Raw genomic sequence first — 25,138 nt, 5'->3', positions numbered from 1 at the left:
GGGACAATAACAACAATAATAACAATAACAATGTGCAGTAAAACATACACTCATTCTTTTCATTTATTCAGTTCCTGTGTTGTGTTGTGCGTAGTGCCGACACGGGACAGTTTCCAGTTGTGTGGTACTGTTGTTCTAAGTATGACTGTGCAATAAAGAGTTCTCTTGTCTTATCTTGAATCCAGCTCAGTTACAAGTTACAAAAGAAAATAATTTTTACTCGAGTAATAAAGTTACTCGAGTAATAAAGAAAATGCATGTTTCAGCTTCATTGCACGAGGCAGAACAATAAACGTTACGTTACAGCGGACATCATGACGTCCACGTATCCAGCTGTGGAGGACTCGTCTTTTAAACATTTTCTTTTGTTTTTTTTAATCTGTACTAAGTAGAGATGGACAGGAAACAGTTGGGAAAGACCACAGGCCACGGGTCAGGCTCAAACCCGGGCCGCTGCGTTCCAGCCATATGGGATGTGGTCACCATGAGCTGAGCTCAGCCGACGTCAGAGACAACTTTGAGTCAAACGTATGACGTGTGTCCGTCTGTGGTCCTAGCTGCTGCCTCCTCGCTCCTTCAGCAGCTGCTTGAGGACGCTGGACTGTTTCAGCGCTCTCAGGTTAGAGATGTCCTCTGCGATGACCGGGATCTCCTCGCCACGATGCTCCTCGTCGCCGTCGCCTTCCTCGCTGTCAGAGAGCGTGCACAGGAGAGCGTCGTTCTCGTACGTGGGGAAGTAATACCTGCGGAGAGAGACGAAGTTTAGAGCTCAGGCTCGAATTAGTCCCAACTTAAAAAAGGACGACATTTTCATTGATAATCATTACTGATAAAAATACTCCAAATGAAGCGTAAACATCTGTGGCGTTGACCACGTTCATCAGCATCTGTACGCCAGCTTTAAAGCCCGCGCTCTCATTGGTTAATTCTGTGGATCACAGGCGCTTCGTTAAACCTACTGCGGCTGGTCCCAGGCGGACATCTCCGGCAGTTTCATCACGTGACCTTCAGTCGTGATGTGACGCAGGGCGTCCGCCCGACAGTTGAACGTCCGCATGCAGCTGTAGCAACGGCTCTGATGGATCTGCCGCCGGATGAAGTTCACCAGTTTGACCTGCTGGTAGAACTTGAGGTCTGAGGGAGGACAGAACATTAGAAACACTCAGAAGGAAGAAAAAGAAGTAAACTGTGCTCCAATTACCACAGAGATTTCACTCACTGAGCTCGGTCTTGAGGTGGTGAAGGTCGAAGCCGTGAGCCTCCTGCAAAATAATCACAGAAAGATGTCAGGGTCACGTGATGCTGCAACGCTCGTTACAGACTTCATAAATAACAAAACCATAAAGCAGAGAGAAACTTTTCTGCCTCCCAGGTAAACTCATCACTCGTAAGCAGAAACTCAGGTTAGGAAAACTGGTTCTAACTTTAAACCATCAGAACGTTTAATCAACGCGCAGTTCTACAAAAATCTGACTGCAGTCGAATCCTAGATTTTATTTATTGTTCACGTGGAAACATTTTTATTTGCTTGTTAATATGTTTGACAATCATGTATTTATTTGGAAATTTTTCAAAATAAAAGGCGCTTCATTTTAAAAGCTCTTCAGCTTTGGTCCATCTGTGTGTGAGGGCACTTTTTCATACTTCCACCTGTCTGTGTTTGGGTAAAATCCACGGTTTGTGCTTACGATGGATTCATATGTGTGCAGAGACCTCAGGAAGCAGATCGATTCCTGTCAGTGTGCACCGTCTCTGCTCTCCCAGAGTCCTTTGCAGAATCGTTTCAGGAATGAAGAGCAGAAAATAATATTTTCCTTCTCTGAAACTTCTGCGTTGCCGTACCTTCATGTGCGCGTAGATCTGCTCCAACGTCTCCGACTGGTGATCACAGAACAGACACACTGCAGAGACCGGATGAGCCTGCCAGTCCGACCAATCACTGCGGACGATACAGAGATGAAACGAGCAGACTGAAAGCATTCACACAGGATCAGAGGAGGAGTAGGAAGTGGACTTGAGACAAGAAGCCCCCTAAAGGATTTAAACTTTTGTATCCAGGCTGACACAGTAAATAAGAATATTCTCAGGCGGGACAACTGAAGGTTCAGGGGTCAAACCTCCAACCTTTCACTGTACCTCCTGATCCACAGCTGATTCAGCTCGTGCTTAGTTCTCAAGATCTCGAACTCAGAGTGGTCACGTCTTGTTGGTTTAAAATAAACGTTACACTGAGTAACTGCACCATCTGGTGGTACAAACTGGTATTACACCAAAGTGCAGCCTGGCTCAGTTTTTGCCTTTAACACAACACAGAGCAGAATGTATGATATGAGTCAGGATACTTTAGTTAATGCCGTCCTTACAGAGCTACATGAGGAAACTTACTCATCCTCATCGTCCGCCAGCTCGCGGTCATCTTCGCTCTGCACCTCCTCCCACGTCTTTCCCAGTTCCTGACAGAACAGGAGGGACGCTTTAAAATCAGAATCGGGATAATACACTCAGGTAGTGCGTTTGCTTCTACAGACGCTACGTTTCTTTTTGCCAACTGAACATTTATAGACGCAAGAACTGCTTCGTTTATCCTGACAGGGAAGCGTGTGGCGAGTGTGTCGCTGGGTTTTACCAGGTAGTTGATGACGTAGAAGCGGTCGTACTCGTGGTTTTTGGCATTGATGCGGCGGTGAGCTTTTTTCCTCATGTGATCCTTCAGCGTGGTTTTATCTCGAAACGTTTTCTCGCAGTACAGACACTGCAGACTGAAGCGAGGGGAGCGAAATGAAAAGGCGCGAGAAACAAAACAAAACTTAATGCTGTGAATAAAAAGCAACGATTAGCATACCTGTCCAGTTTGTCCTGCAGCGTGTCGAGGAACTCGCTGCAGTAGACGATGTTGTCCGGCAGTCCAATGCTGAAGGAATGCTCTCTGGCCATGTGGTTCAGCAGAGACGACCTGGAAACAGCACGTGGAGCCGATTTTAATAAACGAAAGAAAACATCAGCTGACATCATCACTGTTAGCACTGCGCTGCAGTCCTTTGGGCTTCGTCCAGAAGTTCCCAGTTGGACAAGACGTCAAGATCCTTACGGCGCGCCCATGGTGGCAGACAGAGGGGAGCAACATCCACCGCCATGGGCACGCTGCATGTTAAAATGTGAGGAGACCCGGAGTGGACACGGGTTATGTCTCTCGGCTGACTCCTCAGCATCCTCCCACAGAGGAGCTGGAGGAGGTGGCTGTGTAGAGGGAGGCCGAGCATCTGCGAACCAACACAGTGACTGAAAATGGATGGATAGAAGTTTAACTGGAGGTAAAGCCACAGATCCACAGACGAACTGTGGTAAACACCAGTGAGGAGCCAGTCACGCCTTCATGCCATTTATGAACCAGCACACACCTGCACAGGTCTGAGACCTGACCGTTAGCAGAAGAAGAAGAAGGATGCACTGGTCTCACATCAGCTTCTTGGTTCAGGCTTAGACATGTCACTAAATTATGTTTATGGCGCTATGCATCAAAGCAGCTTTTTGGGGGTTAGATCGCAAGAGGACGACTACAGGAAGCAAAGAAGCTTTTAGTCACATGATTTCAGGAAGCTCTTCCTTCTGTCTGCTCTAACACACGTGAGGTTTCCAGGACTGATGGGAATCCTGCTGGGCTTTACCTGTTTCCTGTGAACTCTTCGCTGCAGAACATGCAGAGACGATGGAAGCTGCAGTCGTCTCGCTCCTTCTGCTGCTGCTCCAGGACCTCCTCCTGTGGGAGCACAGAAGAAGAGCTCAGAGGAATTCTTCTCAAACTACCTCAGAGTGCTCAGATATTTAAAGTTCAGAGGTTACAAGGACACAAAACGTGTAAAATCATCATTAAATCTGCAAGAAAAAAAATCTATTCAAAGATTTTCAGACTTTGCCTCAAAACAAAGTTTAAAGGAAACTAAACTTCCAGCAAGATTCACTCTGGATGCTCCGAGTGTCACGTCTCCTCACCAGTCGTTTCTGCTGGAGCTTCTCTCGGAGGACTCTGTCTTCTGGAAGGACGTCACACAGCAGGAAGTAGTCCTCCTGCTTCTCTGTCAGGTCAGCGAGGAAGAAGAGTTTTTAATGAGTCATTAATCAGAGCTGGAGGAGGTGTCTTTGATTCACTTTGAAAGGTCAGGTCCTCTGTGGCTTTGAGTGAACTCACCGACTGGGCCCGTGGAGTTGGTTTTAATGACGCTGCAGAAATCTGTGACCGGCTGCTCGAGGAATCTGCCCTTCCAGTGCAGCAAGTACCTGATGGAGGAAACTTGTGAGTAAAAACCACCAACCGACTCACAGCCAGGCTTACCGGCGCACAGAAACACTTCGTCACGATTCATAAAAGCAGCACACTAACCGGCGTGGACATGTTGGACTTGTTGTATATGCACTTGTAAGGGTTTCCCCCCATCACCCCAAATAATTAAAGTAGGTCTTTGGTGAAATGATCGAGTTCTAAATGCTGAAAACATCCAAACGTGTTCCAGAGAGTTAAACCGAGTGAGCCAGAGCATGCGTGGTTCGTACTTTTGGAGGTCTGCAATGAGTTTGACATCAGCGATGACAAGCTTGTGCTCCATCAACAGGTGTCTGAGGAGGACGTCTTTCTGCGGCAGTGGGATGGACTCTGAGCAGAACAGGCAGACCAGCGGCTCGGAGCCGGGACATTGAACACCGGGAGCGCTGGAGGTGTCAGCCGGCTGATCGGGGAAACTCAGCGGCTCCAGAATGCTGTCCTTACCTGAGAAAGCAGAGGAGAGACTACAGCTTATTTACCACACACACACACACACACACACACACACACACACACACTACTCCAGACCAGGTGAGTCATGACCAAGTGAAAGCGAGAATGTACAGCTTGGCATAAAGGAGCATTTCCCTCTGATCGACAAAATTCTGCCTGTACACAATTATTTTTATCACTCCTGGGGAATAAATATGATCTTAAAAAAAAAAAAAGTCAGCTCGCAAATTAATTAAATGGCCTGTATTTGTATAGCGCTTTACTAGTCCCTAAGGACCCCAAAGCGCTTTACACATTCAGTCATCCACCCATTCATTCACACACTGGTGATGGAGCCCTGGGGCGCACTGACCACCACCAGTAGGCAACGGGTGAAGTGTCTTGCCCAAGGACACAACGACCGAGACTGTCCGAGCCGGGGCTCGAACCGGCAACCTTCCGATTACAAGACGAACTGCCAACTCTTGAGCCACGATCGCTCATTAACTCATTAATCGAGCTCATACTTTCCACGCTGTTAAATCCCGAACAAACTTCACAGCTGTCAGACTGAGTATACTGACTGAATATTCATTGATTGCTGTATAATCAGAGTTAGCAGCCCAGCTATTTCCTAGCCTGCTAGCTTAGCCGGGCGATTTCCCGCCTGCTTTTCTGATTTTTTGAGCCTTTTTTCTGCTGATTGTGAATTCCCACAGACTCGGAGAATCACCGACACCCAAACCTTCCCACGCTCACCTCAGGACGTCAGCATTAAAGCCGCGGACACGTTTAAAAATCCACACTTACCGTCTTTACTCGGCCCGCTGGCAGCCATGTCTGATGTCACGTGGTGCAAATAACACAAATCGGACCAATCGGAGGCTGTAAAATGCCAACGAAGCGCCTTCGCGGAGCCCGGTAAAACACGAATGAGAAAAGGTGCATTCAAGTAGTTCAAGGAAATACAAAAACTTAAGTTTCGAAAGCTGAAGGTTAATTAATGTGAACGAAGTTGACAGTTGGACGTTGTTGCATATATTAAGCAAAGAATATAAATCACACGAACACTCAGATCCTCAAGATATACCTGAGAGTGAAAGTTCTCTGAACATGAAAGTTTAGTGTTCATAAATCTCCATTTATTAACATTACATTAGCATATGTTTCCTCCCCTCTATTACAAATTGTTAAAGGAAACGTTATTTGTGAATGTGTACCGTGTGTACAGGTGAAAGGTTCCCTAAGATAAACGTCTGAAAATAACATTTGAGTTGCTGTAAAGGGGAGCACAGGGATAGAAGGCTGGATATGGTTCAAATTCTTAAATAAATGACCCAAGTTTTATATGTGAAGTCAGTTTTAAGGCGGAGTGGCTGATGACACAGCTCATCATCCAGCTTGGATTCAGGAATTCACTGGAAGCACGTTGTGGGCAAAGACCACTGGGGGGCACAAACAGCTCAGTGTTCATCCTGCAGTCTGACTCACTCTCAGGTTTGGTGCTGTATTCTCACTTAAAAAAAAACTATAGATAAAAGCAATGACAGCCATACTATATAAATAAAAAACCTTTGTTCCTTTAGGCACAGAATACAAATATGAAAACACACTGGCAGCTGTTTTTTAAATATTGCAAATACATACATGATGTGATGTCATGCCATAATAATAACCTCATATATGACACGTTATTATGACTCTGTAATCACCGAAAAGTGCTCAGAGTCAATCGTCGTGACTGCAGTTTTTTAGTCAAGCATGAAAAACACAGTGTTTCACAAACACTTTGAACCAGTATATACACAAATATTTTTAGCTTTAAAACTTCATGTTCACTGTCATTCACTTCCTGTCAGTGGTCTTATGTTGGCGCATACACTGCCAGACACTCCTCCTCCATGCTTCATGGTGGGAACCATGCATGTAGAGACCATCATTCACCTTTGTGGAACCAAAGATCTCAAATTTGGACTCATCAGACCAAAGCACAGATGGTCTAATGTCCATTCCTTGTGTTTCTTGGCCCAAACTAATCTCTTCTGCTTGTTGCTTTTCCTTAGTCTCCTCTGAACAGCTGATGTAGAGATGTGTCTGCTGGAACTCTGTGTGCCATTTATCTGAGCTCTAAGCTTCACTTTTCAATCAATCAATCAATCAATCAATCAGTCAATCAATCAATTTTATTTATACAGCAACAGTTGCCTCCAGCTCCTTTATATTTTAAAGTAAGAACCTTATGATAATAAAGAGACAACAGAGAAACTCCAACAATCAGATGTGAGCAAGCGCTTTGGTGACAGTGGAAAGGAGAAACTCTCTTTTAACAGGAAGAAACCTCCAGCAGAACCAGGCTCAGGGAGGGGCGAGCAGGCCCCAGGTAAATAGGTTTACCTAACAAAGTGAGTGCTTAGGATCTGGGTTCATCAACCAGTTTGTAACTGCACAAAGCCAGAATAAGTATGATTTAGTCTGATGCTTGCAGTGTTAATGCAAACAAAATGAAAGGAAACAATAATCAAAGCAATCTGGATTAATCTCCCTCTTACAGCAGTGTGACTAACGCAGATGTAGTGTTGGACAGGTGTGACACAGATGCTTCTGATGCCCCTCGTGGTTCTGTCAGGACATCATTAGAGTGACATGAAAACCTTCAGATATTCTGACGCTACTCTTTCAAACCCTTTCACTCTCTCTCTCCCTCTGGAGGTGGTGCTCTCTCGGCCTCCCTGCGGCTCCTCGTTCTGCTCGAGCAGGCCGCTCAGGTGCGTTCAGGCGCTGCATTATTCACGCCGAGCCCGGGGGCTCTAATTAAACCCTGGAGAGAAGCGAGGGGAGGCAGCCTCGGTCAGCCTGGATATGATGAGGATTTCTGATTTAGACTTCAACACGAGCCGCATCAATCTTCTTTTTTTTCTCCCTGCAAGCCTGCACACTGTAACTCAAACAGCGCAGAGTTCCTGATGCTTTGGATGAAGCAAAAGCACGTTTGGAGACCTGGACGTCCACACCGAAGCTCGGAGTGCTAAAATATCCACACAGCAGCAAACCAAGTGAGCCCGACTGCTTCTGAACTGAATCACTGCATCCCAGTGTCGTAGTTTACTGTGACAAACCTCTTCTATCTGCATACACACACATCACAACAAGCTGAATCATGTACTAAAGATGTACTGTGTTTGCAACATGCTGGCCGTCTCACATCCCTGTCTGAGTCTGTCTGAGAGGGACTGGAAGCTCTGGGGGGGGGGGGGAACTCCCACGAGGCGATCTGTGAAATCACCTTCAGATTAAAAGTGTTCAATTGCACGTTTATCGTTCAACACAAGGAAGTGCTCACAATGAGTCACTAAAAGCAACAAATAATTCAACCCAATCACCGAGCAACCACCGGTGTGTGTCTTGTTGTCAGAAGATTGCCGTCTTATTTAAAGTTTAGCGTGACTGAACCATAATGCAGCTGGAGTGTTAGGACTGCCTGAGAATATCCATCCATCCATCCATCCATCCATCCTCATCCGCTTTATCCGAGATCGGGTCGCGGGGGCAGCAGCCTAAGCAGAGAAGCCCAGACCTCCCTCTCCCCAGCCACCTCCTCCAGCTCATCCGGGGGAACACCAAGGCGTTCCCAGGCCAGCCGAGAGATATAATCTCTCCAGCGCGTCCTGGGTCTGCCCCGGGGCCTCCTCCCGGTGGGACATGCCCGGAACACCTCACCCAGGAGGCGCCCAGGGGGCATCCTTGTCAGATGCCCGAACCACCTCAACTGGCTCCTTTCGATGTGGAGGAGCAGCGGCTCTACTCTGAGCCCCTCCCGGATGGCCGAACTTCTCACCCTATCTCTAAGGGAGAGGCCAGCCACCCTTCGGAGGAAGCTCATTTCTGCCGCTTGTATCCGCGATCTCGTTCTTTCGGTCACTACCCACAGCTCGTGGCCATAGGTGAGGGTCGGGGCGTAGATCGACCGGTAAATTGAGAGCTTCGCTTTTACACTCAGCTCCCTCTTCACCACGACGGACCGGTGCAGCGTCCGCATCACTGCAGCCACAGCACCAATCCGTCTGTCGATCTCCGCTCCCTTCTCCCATCACTCGCGAACAAGACCCCGAGATACTTAAACTCCTCCACTTGGGGCAGGAACTCATCCCGACCCGGAGTGGGCACTCCACCCTTTTCCGGCTGAGAACCATGGCCTCAGATTTGGAGGTGCTGATCCTCATTCCCGCTGCTTCACACTCGGCTGCGAACCGTTCCAGTGCGAGCTGGAGGCCCTCACCGATGAAGCCAACAGAACCACATCATCCGCAAAAAGCAGAGATGAGATTCTGAGGCCACCGGGCGAAAGCCCTCCGCCACTTGGCTGCGCCTAGAAATCCTGTCCATAAAATTATGAACAGAATCGGTGATAAAGGGCAGCCCTGGCGGAGCCCATCACCCACCGGAAACGAGTCCGACTTATTGCCGGCAATGCGAACCAAACTCTTACAACGGTTGTATAGGGATCGAATGGCCCGTAGCAATGGGCCAGACACCCCATACTCCCATAACACCTCCCACAGGACACCCGAGGGACACGGTCGAATGCCTTCTCCAAGTCCACAAAACACATGTAGACTGGTTGGGCAAACTCCCATGCACCCTCAAGTATCCTTGAGAGGATAAAGAGCTGGTCCAGTGTTCCGCGACCAGGACGAAAACCACATTGTTCCTCCTGTATCCGAGGTTCGACTAACGGACGAACTCTCCTTTCCAGCACCCTGGCATAGACTTTCCCAGGGAGGCTGAGGAGTGTGATCCCCTGTAGTTGGAACACACCTCCGGTCTCCCTTCTTAAAGATGGGGACCACCACCCGGTCTGCCAGTCCAGGGTACTGCCCTGATCTCCACGCAACATTGTAGAGGCGTGTCAACCAGGACAGCCCTACAACGTCCCAGAGCCTTCAGGAACTCGGGCGGACCTCATCAACACCAGGGGCTCTGCCACCGAGGAGTTGTTTAACTGCCTCAGTGACCTCGACCCCAGAAATTGGCGGGTCATTCCCTCATCCCCAGACTCTGCTTCCTCCTCGGAAGACGTGTCAGTGGGATTAAGGAGGTCCTCAGTATTCCTTCCACCGTCTGACAATTTTCTCAGTCGACGTCAGCAGCGCACCGCCAGCACTATACACAGTGCAGGTAGAGCACCGCTTTCCCCTCCTGAGACGCCTGACGGTTTGCCAGAATCTCTTCGAGGCAGTCCGAAAGTCTTTTTCCATGGCCTCTCGAACTCCTCCCACACCCGAGTTTTTGCTTCAGCCACTGCCCGAGCCGCATTCCGCTTGGCCTGTCGATACCTGTCAGCTGCCTCTGGAGTCCCACAGGCTAACCAAGCCCGATAGGACTCCTTCTTCAGCCTGGTGGCTCCCTTCACCTCTGGTGTCCACCATTTGGTTCGGGATTACCACCACGGCAGGCACCAACCACCTTGCGGCCGCAGCTCAATGCAGCAGCTTGGCAATGGAGACGCTGAACATGGTCCATTCGGACTCAATGTCCCCAGTCTCCCTCGGAATGTTGTTGAAGCTCTGCCGGAGGTGTGCGTTGAAGATCTCGCGGACTGGGGCCTCTGCTAGACGTTCCCAGCACACCCTCACTACGCGTTTAGGTGCACCGGGTCTGTCCAGCGTCCTCCCCGCCACCTGATCCAACTCACCACCAGGTGGTGATCAGTTGACAGCTCAGCCCCTCTCTTTACCCGAGTGTCCAGAACATATGGTCGCAGGTCTGGTGATACGATTACAAAATCGATCATCGACCTGCGGCCTAGAGCATCCTGGTGCCACGTGCACTTATGGACACTCTTATGTTCGAACAAGGTGTTCGTTATGGCCAAACTGTGATTTGCACAGAAGTCCAATAACAAAACACCACTGGGTTCAGATCAGGGAGGCCATTCCTCCCAATCACGCCCCTCAGGTCTCGCTGTCGTTACCCACGTGAGCGTTGAAGTCTCCCAGCAGGACAACAGAGTCTCCAGGTGGGGCACCTTCCAGCACCCCCAGGGACTCTAAGAAGGCTGGGTACTCTGAACTGCCACTCGGCGCATAAGCGCAGATGACAGTCAGGACCCGTTCCCCGACCCTGAGGCGCAGGGAACAAACCCTCTCATCCACCGGGAAAAACCCCAACGTACCGGCAGCAAGCCGGGGGGATATTAGAATACCCACCCCAGCCCGCCGCCTCTCACCAGGGGCAACTCCAGACTGAGACAGAGTCCAGCCCTCTCCAGGAGACTAGTTCCAGAGCCCAAGCCATGCGTGAGGCGAGCCCGACTATATCTAGCCGGTACTTCTCAACCTCACGCACTAACTCAGGCTCCTTCCCCACCAGAGAGGTGACATTCCATGTCCCTATTGCCAGTCTTGGCAGCCGGGGATCAGTCCGCCAGGGCCTCCGCTCCTGGCCGCCGCCCGACACACAATGCACCCGACCCCTATGGCGCCTTCTGCGGGTGGTGGGCTCTGCGGGAGGATGGGCCCATGTCTCCTCTTCGGGCTGTGCCCGGCCGGCCCCATGGACTAAGGCCCGCCACCAGACGCTGGCCTCGGGCATCCTCCCGGGCCTGGCTCCAGGGCGGGGCCCCGGTAATCCTATCCCGGGCAGGGTAAACTGTTCCCTCGATGTTCTTTTCATACGGGTCTTCTGAATCGCTCTTTGTCTGGTCCCTCACCCAGGACCAATTTGCCATGGGAGACCCTACCAGGGGGCAAAAGCCCCCAGACAACATAGCCCCTGGGATCCCTGTGACACACAAACCCCTCCACCACGATAAGGTAGCGATTCACGGAGAGGTGCCTGAGAATATCTGTAAAAAAAATCAAACATTTATCAAATACAGTATTTACAAGCTGCAGTTCCTCCAATGTCCACCAGAGGCTCCAGCTGTGAGGCAGTCCCCACAGACTCCCATGTTAAAATGTCCACCTGTAATGGATCATTTCGTCCCTCATAGCAACTGTAGCAAGGACAATGTTTTTATAAGTCGCCCGTTTGAATTGTATTAAGGCTTAAATTTTGCATTACTAGGGGCGTGGCCTCTTTGAATGACAGGTGGATAGTGACGCAGGTGACAGCTGTCTGCTCGCCTTCACCTGACCTGGACCTCTGGACCGTGTTTGTGCTGCTGGAGTCTGCTGGAGCATTTTTAATGACATCATCTGATCAATAAGTTACTGTACCAACAGAACGTCAAAGAAGTCCGAGCTTCAGTTTTACTGAGTGAAATTTGACGATTTCTACTGAGCAGAATTGGAAATTGTGAATGCAGAGTTGCCATGTAGAAAAACTCCAGACTGCTAAAACAATTCTCCTGTGACGATGTTGGATTCAACAAAGACGATCACAATCAGTGCAGCAGAACAGGAAGTACTTTCTTTATTCCAGTGAAAACCTCATGCCTACATTACCCATGATGCAACTCCAGTTTGTTCTGTGATAAACAGACAGAGGTTTAAATGAACATGGTGATTTTTAAAGAATGTAACCGTAAAACACTCGTGTTTAATTGGTCAGACTGTCACAGCTGATGTGAGGACGGCTTCATGTGGACAAGAACTGATCGGTAAATATTTCCATTTACAGACTCGGCATCTTTATCCCTTCACTGTAAAGCGTAAACACTGTGCTGCCTCTCACTGTACCTGTCTTACATCAGCCTGTCGCAAGCTTCAAATTAGTGTCACTCTGTTCATCCAGGCCCCACTTTGCCTGTTTTTACACTGCCTCCATCCCGGTCTTCCAGATTTATCTGCACCGTATCTCCGTTTGCAGCTGCTCTGGCCCGATGCTCTCCATTAAGCTTCCACATAATCAAATCTACTGACAGCTCGCCTACTAGAGAGCTGCAGAAACGCTGCTTTCCTCCGGCTTTTCAAAGAACACATTCAAACCACCCCCTCCGCCTGACTGCTGCTCTCCACTCGGGTCCAACCTGGATGCTGCTGGCGATGAATTGTTGCATAGCAACCGCCTGCTCAGCACCTACACCGTTCCTCGTGTTTGGAGCTCGAGAACCTCAGAAGATGTCATGATGTGAGCTGAGTCGCCCACACGGATCAGAGTCACAACAGCCACAAGGGCTCTTCTTCCTCTGCTCATTCTCTGTCCAGCTCACACACACACACACACTGCTACACACCAAACAACTGTGTGTAACATGTTTCCTGCAGTCTAAACATCTGCAGGTGACCACCTACCTACACCTGTGACAGTGATGTCATCAGAACAAGATCTGCATGACTCCATGTCAGAACAGCTGAGGAAATCACACCAGTTGTGGGTGTGATACTTGTAGGTGTGTGTAATGTATTTGTATCTCCAAAAGTTGAATCTGTTCATCTGGACATAGCGTTTTGTGGGAGCAACGTTTCGTCACTCATCCAAGTGACTTCTTCAGTCTCAGCTGACTGCAGGTTTCCCCAAACCTTATTTGTAATGTATAATGTACAAATAATGTATTTGTAGTTTTTTTGGATTTGTAGTTTTTTTCTGCTGTCTGCCTTTTTGCGCCGTCTCTGTTGCTACATTTCACGTCACTTTTCTGGTCTCAGAAAACTGTTGTTTTTCTTTTGGTTACTTCCTGTTTTACTTTGTTTTTCTTGTTTTGTGTAACAGTTGTGTTTTTCTGTACTGTACTGAAGGTCTGCCTGACTGTGAGTAAATGAGTGCATGCATTGTTATGATCTTAAATTCATGTTGTTTGTCATTTTTGATCTGGATTATTATTATTATCCATCCATCTTGTTCCGCGTATCCGAGGCCGGGTCGCGGGGGCAGCAGCCTAAGCAGAGAAGCCCAGACCTCCCTCTCCCCAGCCACCATCTCCAGCTTATCCGGGGGAACACCAAGGCGTTCCCAGGCCAGCCGAGAGATATAATCTCTCCAGGGTGTCCTGGGTCTGCCCCGGGGCCTCCTCACGGTGGGACATGCCCACAGGAAATACAGGATCCCGTGTTTTGTGGATGACTCACTGAGGCCCGCTGACATCATCCTACACAAAGGACAAAGATGGCCACCATCGGTCACCATCCCTCTCTGACTCATACAGTTCAAGTCTGTGTAGCTGCCTTTTTTTTCCAGTGTTTTTCTTGTTTGTTTCCTGCACTGGTTGTAATTCTTTGCACTGGTTTGCTATTCTGACCTCAGCTCAGCTCTGATTTGGTCAGATAACAATGACAGATTACCTTTAAGCTCTACCTGTGGGACACTGGATATCTTCCATGTTTTCTCAGCCACGTTGCGATGGGAGTAACAGAAGGTGTACAGGAAATAATTTGCATAATTTTCAGGCACACCAGAGGGCAAAATGTACACCTGTATTCCTGTCTGTCCGAAAGAAGCTCCAGCAGCCTTCCATGTTGGATCTTCTTTTGATCATAGCATCGTTCGAAAGTCTTTACCCAATTTGAGACAGTTTCTCTGCTGTGCAGTGAGCTCCATCCTCCATCATCTTATTAAACACACATTCCAACAAACGTTCACAGTGGGAGCTCCTTCGATCGCTGGCTTGGCACCATCTACACTTGGCCGACTTCTCCGATCACCCTCTCAGGCGCAGGGCAGCTGATAAATCCAGAAAATATCAGTAAAGAGGAAGAAAGAGTTTTTGTGGAAAGGAGAGAGCAAAAACACACTAAATGCCCCCACCAACCCACACCCAATACACTAATATAGATAATGTACAGGCTGCTCTCGATATGCAGAATGAAATTATTGAACAGTTGTTGAACAGAGTTTCTGTAATTGGTCGCATAATTGTTTCCAGCTGCTGAGGCAACAAGAGTCAAAGTTTGGTGCCTGGAGTCGCCCTCTGAGGTGACTGATTAGCTTCAGCAGCTGAGCTCAGTGAGGTTTGGAGGGAACAGACTCAGACTGTCAGCTGATTGCAGTCAGGCTAAATTATCTATTTGCAAGCTGACATTTAGTTTTCTTCTCTTCGTTTTCCATTTCTTATCTCTAGCCTTGAGTAAAGGCCTGGAGATGGTTGCATTTCTCTGTTCCTCACATGAGTTACCAAATTCTGACATGAACTCATCTCTGTCTGCTAATTACTCCCTCTGTTCAAACAATAAGATATATGACGTCTCATTCACAGTCTGTATTAGTGATGTATAAACACATAGTGAGTGAAGAAGAAACACTCAGCAGCCTAGACCCATCCGCTCTTTAAGTGATGGCGTATGAATCCTGCTTCAGGGTCCAAACTACTCTGTGTTTATTAAGGCTGTTGTGTTTTTAACATGTTTTAATGCTAAATATCTTGTTCCATTTAATCTGAACAAGCCCTTAAAGACAGTCCCTAACCACCGGGAACCCTCACGTTAACTTTTGTCGAGTGGAAAAAAGTTAGCGTTCATCCTCCAGCTTCACTGTGTTTATGTTATGCTAACATAGCTGTGTCGCTAGCGATCACATAGCACAGCATTATATACCAGCTAGCCCAACTTCAGTAACCCTACAAACATCACTGCTGTTTAGTTTTCTGTCTTCATTTATGTTGGAAGTGATAGCAGAGCTGTACGTTTGAATGTTTCAGAAATCTCTCAGTCAGAACATGCTATATCATGCTTAGGTGGAAGCTAGCGAGCTAACTTCCTGCTAACTTCTAACTCCGTTAAACTTTATAAACTCAGTTAAATGTAATAAATTCTGTTTTCATGGATGCCTGGATGTTAAACTTGATTGTTACACCTGGTAAAGCAACAACACTGATCATTTTATTAAAGATGAAAGAATTTAAACAGTTTGTAACTCTCAGTGATGCCGCAGTGTTTGTTTGACTTTGGGACCTGAAGCAGAGTTTGGACCCAGAAACAGCTAATGATGCCAGACTTATAAAATCAAGCAGCTAAGGATGCAGACTGCTTCTGCAAATGATTGTGAAAGAATGTCTCGCTCTCAGGAGCGCAGTGAATTCCAGTGTGGTACCATGATAGAACGCCACCTGTGCAACAAGTCCAGTCAGGAAATGTCCTCACTAGAGATGGACCGATCCGATATTAGGTATCGGTATCGGTCCGATACTGACGTAAATTACTGGATCGGATATCGGAGAGAAATAAAAAATGTAATCCGATCCATTAAATATCAAAAAAGCATCTCACAAAACTTGCGACACGGCGTAACTCGGCTCATAACCGTAGCACGTTGGAGCAGTGTGCTCAGTGATAGAGCGGCTGTGTGTATTTGTAGCCTTGCTAGCAATCCAGCATTTCATCTCCGAGGAAGTTATCCCAGAGAGAAGTAAAGCAAGTGTGTAAGTTCATCTCTGAATGTTTGTAAAGCGTACCTACCTTAAGCTTAACAACCGATATATGGAGCAACTGCCTCTCTCTCTCCCTCCCTCTCCTGCCGCTACTTCATGAAACTGCTTAATGATCAGCTGATCGGCTTTTCTGTCGCGAGTCGTCTCTCTTCTTTGTTTTTGGCCCACTTTGCACCAGAAAGAGGAAACCAGCGGCTGAACAACAGCAGCACGTTTAAGCTTGATAAGCTGTTGTTAGAATGTATTTAATATTACTTTCTACACCAGGATCCTTTTCTACGTAGCTGACGGCTGGTAACTGTGCAGGGCGGATCTAGCAAAGTTTAGCCAGGGGGCCGATAGGGCATGAACAGGGAAAAGGGGCACAAAGACATACTTTTCTTTCTTATTCTCATTTAAAATGTCTAGCTTTTAATAAATAATTATCTGAATCTTACACCCAAAGTTTTAATCTGATGTAAAATGTATAGAAGTCCATTACTGTATATAGTAACTGTTAAGTCTAATATACCCTAGTAAGCTATAGTACTTTTTCCTTTGGGAACATACCATCTGTGCAGTCTGCAATTCTGTAGAAGAAAGATGTTGAATCCATTTAATTATTCTTGAAAAATAATTTATTTCTGTGCATTTTTTTTTCATACTGCATCAAATTTAAGTTGATTACGTCGATTAAGCATCATGAGGTGGAGGGTGGTTCCCTTTCTTTTTTTTTTTTGCTGGGAGTTTGCAACCCTATTAGTTAGGTTGCTTAATATTTCTGCTAAGTACTCTTTAAAATACCAGAATAGGGAGGAATGTGTAGGTTTAAGTTTATTAGATTGATCAGTATTGCTGAACTATGAAATATTTTGGGTGCAGTGTATTTTTTTACATACAGGTATAACAGAATAGCTTTAGTGTTGTTGTTTATTTAAACTTGAGTATGACCTTATACAAAACGCAGCAAGATATTAAAAAAACAGTTTTATTGATTAAAAAACACACTATATCGGTATCGGCAGATATCCAAATTTATGATATCGGTATCGGTATCGGACATAAAAAAGTGGTATCGTGCCATCTCTAGTCCTCACTACTAAATATTCCACAGTCAGCTGTTAGTGGGATTATAAAAACGTAGAAGAGACTGGGAACAACAGCAACCCAGCCATGAAGCTGTAGGCCACGTAAATTGCAGAGCGGGGTCAGGAGATGCTGAGACGCAGAGGTCGCCTACTTCCTGTCATTCGCTACAGACCTTCAAACTTCATGTGGCCTTCAGATTAGCTCAGGAACCGTCAGCTTCATGGAAACAATGAGCAAACTAGTGATTAAACAGAAGCCCCCAAACCCAGAATCACTGGGTCAAAGTCCAAAGTTCATGACGAACAATAATAATAGATTGGGTTTCATATAGCGCTTTTCAAGGCACCCAAAGCGCTTTACAACGCCACTATTCATTCACTCTCACATTCACACACAATGTGGAGTATAGACTACAGAGCGGCAGCTTGACCCCATCAAACACTAAACATGTCGCTCAGGAATCAACAAATCACTGATTCAAACTCAGAGCTCATAAAACAACTTTCATGACTTTTCATCTTCTATGAAAACATTATTATTATCGTATTTTTGCTGTTTTATATATTTTAATTTTATAACTCCCTTTTTTGTTGTAACAGCCTTCGTGAGCCCACTTTGAAAATCAACACAAAATAAATGATTATTATTCAATTATTACATCGAGCCGTTAACCAAACTGTGCCCTGTGACTGCTCCTCATCTGTAATATTATAACCTCTCATCTGTGGTTCCTCAGAAAAACACTGTGGAGACGTGGAAATGGTGGTTTAAGGATCAGCCACTCAGAGTGATAATGGCTTCTACATTCCACTTTTAATTAAGCCCTGGAGGAGAATTCAGGCCCTCATCATAAAAGAGCTATGGCTGCTTTAAAACTCTGATTGGTAAGAGTACTTCCTCATTTGAAGCGGGCCTGCTTCCTTCATGTCTAATTCCTCGGCTGCTCTTCTTTTCTCAGGCAGGAGGTGATTGTACTCGTGCTGTATTTGATCCCGACTGCAGCGCGCTCAGCTGAGACCGCTCAGTTGTCCATCAGCAGCCTGTTTGACGAAGCCGTTTGAGTCTTTTAAACCTCTCTTTCTGCTTTTCTGAAGTATAATCACCTCTCCTCCAGAGACACTTGAGTTATTCTGCTGAATAATAAACTTTTAAATTTAATAAAACACAAGCCTCTGTGCGACCTGAGCGGGCAGCAGCTTTGTATTTTCCCCGTCATCAGGTTGATCCTTTAAACCGCTCTCTTTCATGGCACAAATTTTACTTAAGCCACAAGATTGTCTTCTAACAAACCTGTTAGCGGTGACGCCAACATTAACCTCCCAACACTTCCTGTCCTCTGATCTGTCCTCTACTGTCCAGTTGAAGCTCCAGCAGTGAGCCCGTCCCCATAGACACTCATGTTAAAAAGCCCAGCAGCAGAGACAGACACGTTTGGACCATTTATAGTGTGGGGATAACTTCACACTTCACCATCTCGTCCAATACGAACACTTCTGCCTCCAAAAGTCTAAGACAGTGGCGACCACAAATATCATCAGCGCTTCAAAAGCAATCTCAAATTTCACATCCTCACTTCCTGTCCTCGTATCCTTGCCCAAACCAGCAGAGGAGGTGAGGAAGAGACTTACAGAGGATTTAACGATGTGAGATGGCCTCACCTTAGAGCCTCGTTTTAAAGAGCTGTCATTAACTGAGGCACAGGACACAACTGATGTATTTTATGATGCGCTCGTGGAGTAAGTTTGGTTGGCCGGTCGCTCTTGTGAAGCTGTGGATAACGACTCTCACAACCCTGTGACCTTTCAGACTGATGATGTCACCGATGTTGTTCCTCAGCTGGTTCTTTAGATTGTGGCGTGATCGTGATGTGCTGCTGGTTGAGATCTTTCAGCCTGCTTCACTTTGGGTTGGGTTTATGATTCAGCAGGTGTGGCAGCGACCAGGCTTTGCTGTGGCAGTGAAAATGGACTCAGTCACAGTTAATTCATGATTTAACAAAGAGGGACGGCAGGTTTGGATAGTTCGATGCCTTATTAAACGAACTCGTCATCTAAAACCCAGATTGTGTGTTTACTCTGGTTTTCTTTGGGTAATCTAAAAATTTGTTTGATGATCTGAAACAAGTAGGTGTGACAAATATGCAAAATCATGAAGGGGGAAATACTCTTTCTTCCTTATCACTTGTGTCAATGAAATATTGGTTCACTAAGACTCGAGGTAACTTTTGGAAACGACTGCACGACTCGCACAGGAACTCCTAAACTCATATGTTCCTGGTAGGGCTCTAAGATCATCTTCACAGTTACTGTTGGTGCAGCCTAGATCTCGGCTGAAGTCTAGAGGTGACCGAGCGTTTGCCCTGGCTGCACCAGAGTTGTGGAACAACCTTCCGATTGGCATCCGGGCGTCTGACTCTATTCAATCTTTTAAATCACGGCTTAAAACGTATTTGTTTAATCTTGCTTTTTCTACCGGTTAATGCTGGCCTTGTTTGCATAGATTTATCCTATTAATTTTCCTATTATGCTTTTATTTGCGCTGTGTATGTCATATCGCCATTGTGTATTGGTGGCATTTTCCTGTGAACATAATTTTACATTTTTACATTTTTATGACCCTGATTATATTTGTGTTATTTCCTTGTTTTATGTTAAGCACTTTGGCATACCGTTGGTTTTTAAATGTGCTCTATAAATAAAGATTGTTGTTGTTGTTGTTGTAACGGTCAGGGTGGGCGTGGTTATGGATTAGCGTGGATGTGAGGGACACACCAGGCTTTACTCTGACTTTTTGAGCCTTTGTGTGTTTTGCCTCATGATTCAGAGCTTTTAATCAAGTGTACCTACATCTGTCATTGATATATATGTATTAAAAAAACAAAAAGAACTGATGCCGGGCACTGAGTGACACTTGGGTGACTAACAGTCAAGATGAACAGCATCCCTCTGAGTGGTTTTCTTTGCAGCTGATGTGAATCATCAGTGATCATTTCCTCAGGGAGACACTGTTCTGCTCTGTAAGTGAGAGCTCTCACATTCATTTCCCACAGCAGGCTGTCCTGAAAGTGTCCATTAACAGCCTGAACGTCTGCATAAATGGCAACATGACTAAAATGTAAATGCAAAGGCTGTTGTGTGAAATTAAGAGTCTATCTAATCTAGCAGTCTGGGGTGTCCTCGAGCCTCTGAGATTGATTTCTGAAGAATATGGCTGGAAACACTCATTATTTCTCTGATGAGACCCAAACCAGCAGTATGTTAGTCCATCTGTTAATATTCCTCCCTCTGTCTGTGGCACTCAGCTTTAAAGGCCATTAGTCTGATTGAGCCAAAACCCCCAGATGATTGTAAAATATCAAATTGGGTTGGAAGTCAAAATTATTAAGAAATTATCCACAGCTTTCCAATAAAAGTTCAAACTTATTTTTACAAATCTTAACTATGAGATAAAAGTAAAAATCTGAACTTAGAAAGTCAGTGTTTGTGTCATGAAACACAGGAAGATGCAGACTGCAGAGAACGCGCTGAAGCAACAGAGAACAAGCCTTTATCAAATAAAGCAAAGTCCAAAAAACACTGCACGGATTAGAGGAAGAACCGAGCTTCCCATCACAGCACAAAACAACTAACTGGGAGGTAAAAGCTGTGACTTTGTAAGTTCATGTTTCAGAGATGAAACTAAAAGTTAAGATTCAGTTATTCAAAAGTTTGAAAGGTTTGAGGCTCACAAATCTAGGATTAAGGCACAAAAATCAAAATTGTAAATCAAAATGAGGAGGTAGGAAAGCAGAAACATTCTGTAAATCAAATTTTGTAGATAAATACATTTTATAAATATGTTAAATCCATTATTACTTAACACTCTGGACTATTAGCTTAATATTTGTAGTTTGGGCTCATCTCTGAAGCCAGTACATTTTGTAGGTCAAAACTACATGATACCAAAATGAATTTAAAAGATGAGAAAATCTGAAACGTATTTTTCTCATGTTGATTTAAAAGAAAAGAATTGACTGATTTTAATCGGATTTGAAAGTTAAAACTGCGATAAAAAAAAAAAATCAAATGGTAACAAAGCATAAAACAACTTTGCTTTTATCCTTAAATTTTACAGTAGTAGTTGTAGTTGTCCAAAATTGACCTAAAAGGTTTCCGTATATCAGAAAATGAGAGCGGTAACAGGGTAGGCTTTAGGACCGGGGGGCCGACACGTGGTGACAGGACAACCGGAAGCCGGAACTCACGTTACTGGTAGGTGTGTTAGCTGCTTTTAGCTTCTGCGCCTGTTTCGCCGCTGCGCTCGTGCTTTAAACGGTGTTCGGTTGGTCGGAGCTCCGCTCCCCGCGTGTCTCTGCCGCTGTGAGGGCACCGATGTTTGTCTGTGACCCGAACACAGTCTGAGAAGTTAGCAGGACGGCTAGCAGCAGCACCAGCTAGCTGTTAGCACACACAGGTCAACTGCATTGACAGGGAGCCTAAAGGTGGACGGAAAAGATGGTGTGAGGATGAATGTTGTTAAGGTGGACTGTTATCGAGAATAGCGGCGAATCTCTGCGTTGATGGGTTTTGTCAATAATGCTGAAGAAGTGTACTTTGCTCGTTCTGCTTCATCGTGACTGACTGGTGTCAAAGAAAAATGACCAAACAAAACATCAGAGCCTTCATGTAAAGCTCCAAACTCAAGGGATGAACTGATGTCGACACATAAAACTGGCAGCTTCGCAGAGAGCCAGCTGTAAACGACATCTCTGGGATATTTAGGCAACACAATAAGCCTGCCTCAGGCCACATGCGACCAGTGCTGCTCAAGTTACTTGAAAATAGTAATTAGTTACTAATAACTGATTAGGTCTCCAAGAAAGTAATACCATTACTTTGCTGATTACTTATTTTCAAAAGTAATTAGTTACTTTTTAAACACAAGATACACAACCTGAATACATAATAAAGTTATAGCCCTGTAGCCCAGTTCTGTTTTTTCTGCATAATTCATCATATAAAATGTAATCAAATGAAAAAGTCTCTTTTTAAAACTTGTTTTATGAGTTTTAATCTTTTCACTTTTTGCACATTGCATCAAGCAAAAATAAATTATATGCAAGAAGAAATGTGTTTAAGATGTAAACCCATTTTGTGCGTATTCCAACATATCAAATAAAATGTTTTGTGTTTACACTCTTTCAAATAGATGCAAGTAAAACACAGCAATAAATAAATAAAATCACAGACTCGGCAGCACTGACACCTGTCGCTCTTAAATCTATTGTCAGCTGTTTAGCAGGAGTGGGGCGGGTGGAGGTTTGCCCACAGCGGTCATGTCAGTGGGGGGATCTGGGGGTTCCTCTGTGAGTGTCACATTCCCGTGGCAGCGTGCTCGCTGCTCGCTCAGATCTGAAGTTTCATTTTTCGCTGTAGAAAGAAGTTTCCTTCTCACGCAGAGTAAACAGCGGACGCTAATGTTGCTGTCACTTTTTATAGAATAAACCTTAAGTAAGGTCAGTACGTCCACGCTTTAAACGCTGCATGGTCGTACTCTCTCCTGCACTCCATATTATCCATCGTTGATCTGCACACGTCTGTAACCACGAATGCTCGTACGCTTGTACATCATCATCATGAGACTCTCTCACAAACAAAAGTTTGGACATGTTGTAAATACCAAACGCAAAATAAAATTCAAATGGAAGCTGCATTTTTTGCAATGTCACAATAAACTCCTGCATTTTCAAGCTCTAACATGTTTAAGTAGTTAAACCTCATTATTGGGAACGTGTGTTACAAATTTCAGCTGCATAGTTTTGTAACTGGTCTTTCTGCAGGCCTTCAAGCATGAAACTGCAGCAAATGTTAAAGCAAATTCAAGTTTTCAGAATTTGATATTCAGAATAGATGCAAATTCTTGAAGTCATAGTTAGTAGATCTTTGGCCTAAAAATACGAATGACGTATCTGAAGTAGCTCTCTAGTTCTCACCATTTGAAAATCCCTTGTGACCAAACTCAGAACCTTTCCTTTAAGAGCTCTCTGTCCACAGACTTCAGGTTGGGAATTTTTCTTGAATTTGGTCATTTGATCGAACGATATATTTATTACATCAGCCTTTAGATGACAGAGCCTTAAAATTCAAATGTAAGACTTCTGATGACTAAATCAACCAGAGGGTTGGATAGAATCAAATTCCAAGGACAGAATGAAATCAACCCTGACAAATGTGTGTCCTTTTACTTTGAACAATCTGCTGCAGCCTTTTGTCCACTCGGTAATGATCTGATCGTTTTTTTGCTCTTATCATTTATTCATTAATCCTGAGAGCAGCACATCCAAGGACACGAGAACAAAAACGGTCACAGACAAAAATATTGGTTTCAAACAGGAAGTGTGTGCTCCTCCCTTTAATGAACAGAGCACAGAAGGATTCGTGTGGACAGAGGCAGAAATGAACTGAACCAATTACAGCTGCTGGATCAGGACTTCTTAAGCGGTCATTCTTGCTGTTTCACACAGATCTGGTGGAGTTTCATTCATAATATCTGAGAGACTGAGATGGTTTAGACATGATGAAGGTGCAGCTGCCAGGCAGGAGGAAGACCTCAGAGGAGGTTGATGGATGCAGTGAAGGATTGGTGCAGAGGGTTGGAGTGTCAGACGAGGATGCTGGGGTAGGAGGAGTTGGAGGCAGCTGAAGCAGTGTGGCGACCCCTAAAGGAAGCATGAGGTGGTGCAGACTAGGTCTTTATATCATGCTCGTCCTTTTATAGCTGCTCAGTGGCTCCATAGTGTGGTGGTTAACACATTAGCCTGATCTGCACCTGACATGAAAATCTGTGCCAGATCAAGTGTGTGGATCCGTCCTCTGTGAGAGTGTCTGATTTCACTCAGCTCGTCTCCATGACTGCTGCTGTTTAAGTCCATCATCCTGTTATGTTTACACTCAATAACTGGCGTTTGACTAAGATGATGCTGTTGTCAGTTATGCCCTGGACCTTGCTGTTCCACACCAGCCTCACCGTCTCCGTCTGTCCTCAGATGTTGGCGCGTTCGATACTTTGATCATATTTTTAAGGTCGTCCGTCCTCAAACCTCCGTGGGGATGCTTCTGCTGGCAGATAGAGATCGAGCTTAGCTTATCAGCCGCTGTCACTTGATTTTTAGTTGGTAGATTAACAGAGCTGTTGCTCAGTTCGTATTCATTTTTCCTTTTGTTTAGATTAGCTGCAAACTGAATATTGAGTTCAGAGGGGCAGATTTGATGGACGTTTCTGACATTTTAAAGATTCATCACACAAAAAAACAACACTGGTGGAAAGATAACTGATTCTAAAAGTTTGTGGAGCTCGGTAATAATTGCAGCTTTCGCTTCTTCCTTTGTTCGAAGGACCCTTTTGTTGTGTTTCAGTAATATGAATTTGATTAGTAACTCTAGATTTCTTTTCATGAAATACTCTGAGCTGCGGTATAATTTCCACAGTAGCGATAATGTTATGCTGTCATGTTGCTGAAAGGCAGTTTGAGCTGCCAGCTTGATTAAATGTCAGATATTACAGATGTAATCAGCCGCGCTGCTGTCCTCCCTCCTCAGGAATATCAGATTATATTGTTGTTGTGGACTCGCACAGCTGAATGATATTTTTATTACTTTTTATTACACAAACAAATAAATATACAGTACATAACAAAATGAGACGCGCAAGAAAAGAACAAAATGATATTTATTTATAGCACATTTTTCAGAATCCATCCAAGGTCGAAACATGCCTCAGAGCCCATAGACTGTATATAAAAGATGTACAAACGTGGTAGCTTCCACCACCAGCTGTTGTCTGTTTTTAATGGATTAATTCTAAATTTATGAGAATTAATCAGTTTGTTGGAAGATGTAATTATGCATTAATGAGTACATATTTATGAATATTTCCTGTATTCATTTAGTGAAGATGTCTAAATGTTGTTGTGATTGATTCTGATCAGTCTGCTGAGTCTGTTTTACGCTGCTTTAACTTCAGCTACGAGAACAATTCAG

At 45.3% G+C, this 25,138-nt stretch overlaps 2 protein-coding genes across 3 annotated transcripts in view; one reads left to right on the top strand and one right to left on the bottom strand.

The window, feature by feature from the left end:
* Positions 1-48: 48 nt before the first annotated feature.
* Positions 49-21,381, bottom strand: znf277 (zinc finger protein 277). Of its 2 annotated transcripts, none has more exons than XM_039615218.1 (12): positions 21,364-21,381; positions 4,549-4,762; positions 4,187-4,275; positions 3,991-4,073; positions 3,666-3,757; positions 2,843-2,953; positions 2,627-2,759; positions 2,386-2,453; positions 1,843-1,939; positions 1,220-1,262; positions 960-1,134; positions 49-743 (listed from the first exon to the last, which is right to left on the bottom strand). In XM_039615218.1, the coding sequence occupies exons 2-12, from the start codon at positions 4,599-4,601 to the stop codon at positions 554-556; spliced, it is 1,134 nt and encodes a 377-aa protein (XP_039471152.1). In that variant the 5' UTR covers positions 4,602-4,762; positions 21,364-21,381; the 3' UTR covers positions 49-553. The 2 variants fall into 2 exon arrangements, with proteins under 2 accessions (XP_039471152.1, XP_031589128.2); XM_031733268.2 differs by lacking the exon at positions 21,364-21,381 and adding an exon at positions 5,561-5,643.
* Positions 21,299-25,138, top strand: part of immp2l (inner mitochondrial membrane peptidase subunit 2) — a 181,731-nt gene continuing 177,891 nt past the window's right edge. Inside the window, exon 1 of the mRNA XM_031733256.2 lies at positions 21,299-21,370. The gene's annotated coding sequence lies outside the window, so the exon portion shown is untranslated. The remainder of the gene's footprint in view (positions 21,371-25,138) is intronic.

The sequence above is a fragment of the Oreochromis aureus genome, linkage group 7 (genome assembly GCF_013358895.1).
Source record: "Oreochromis aureus strain Israel breed Guangdong linkage group 7, ZZ_aureus, whole genome shotgun sequence".
Classification (NCBI taxonomy): domain Eukaryota; kingdom Metazoa; phylum Chordata; class Actinopteri; order Cichliformes; family Cichlidae; genus Oreochromis; species Oreochromis aureus.
This window is presented reverse-complemented; position numbering and strand designations above follow the sequence as displayed.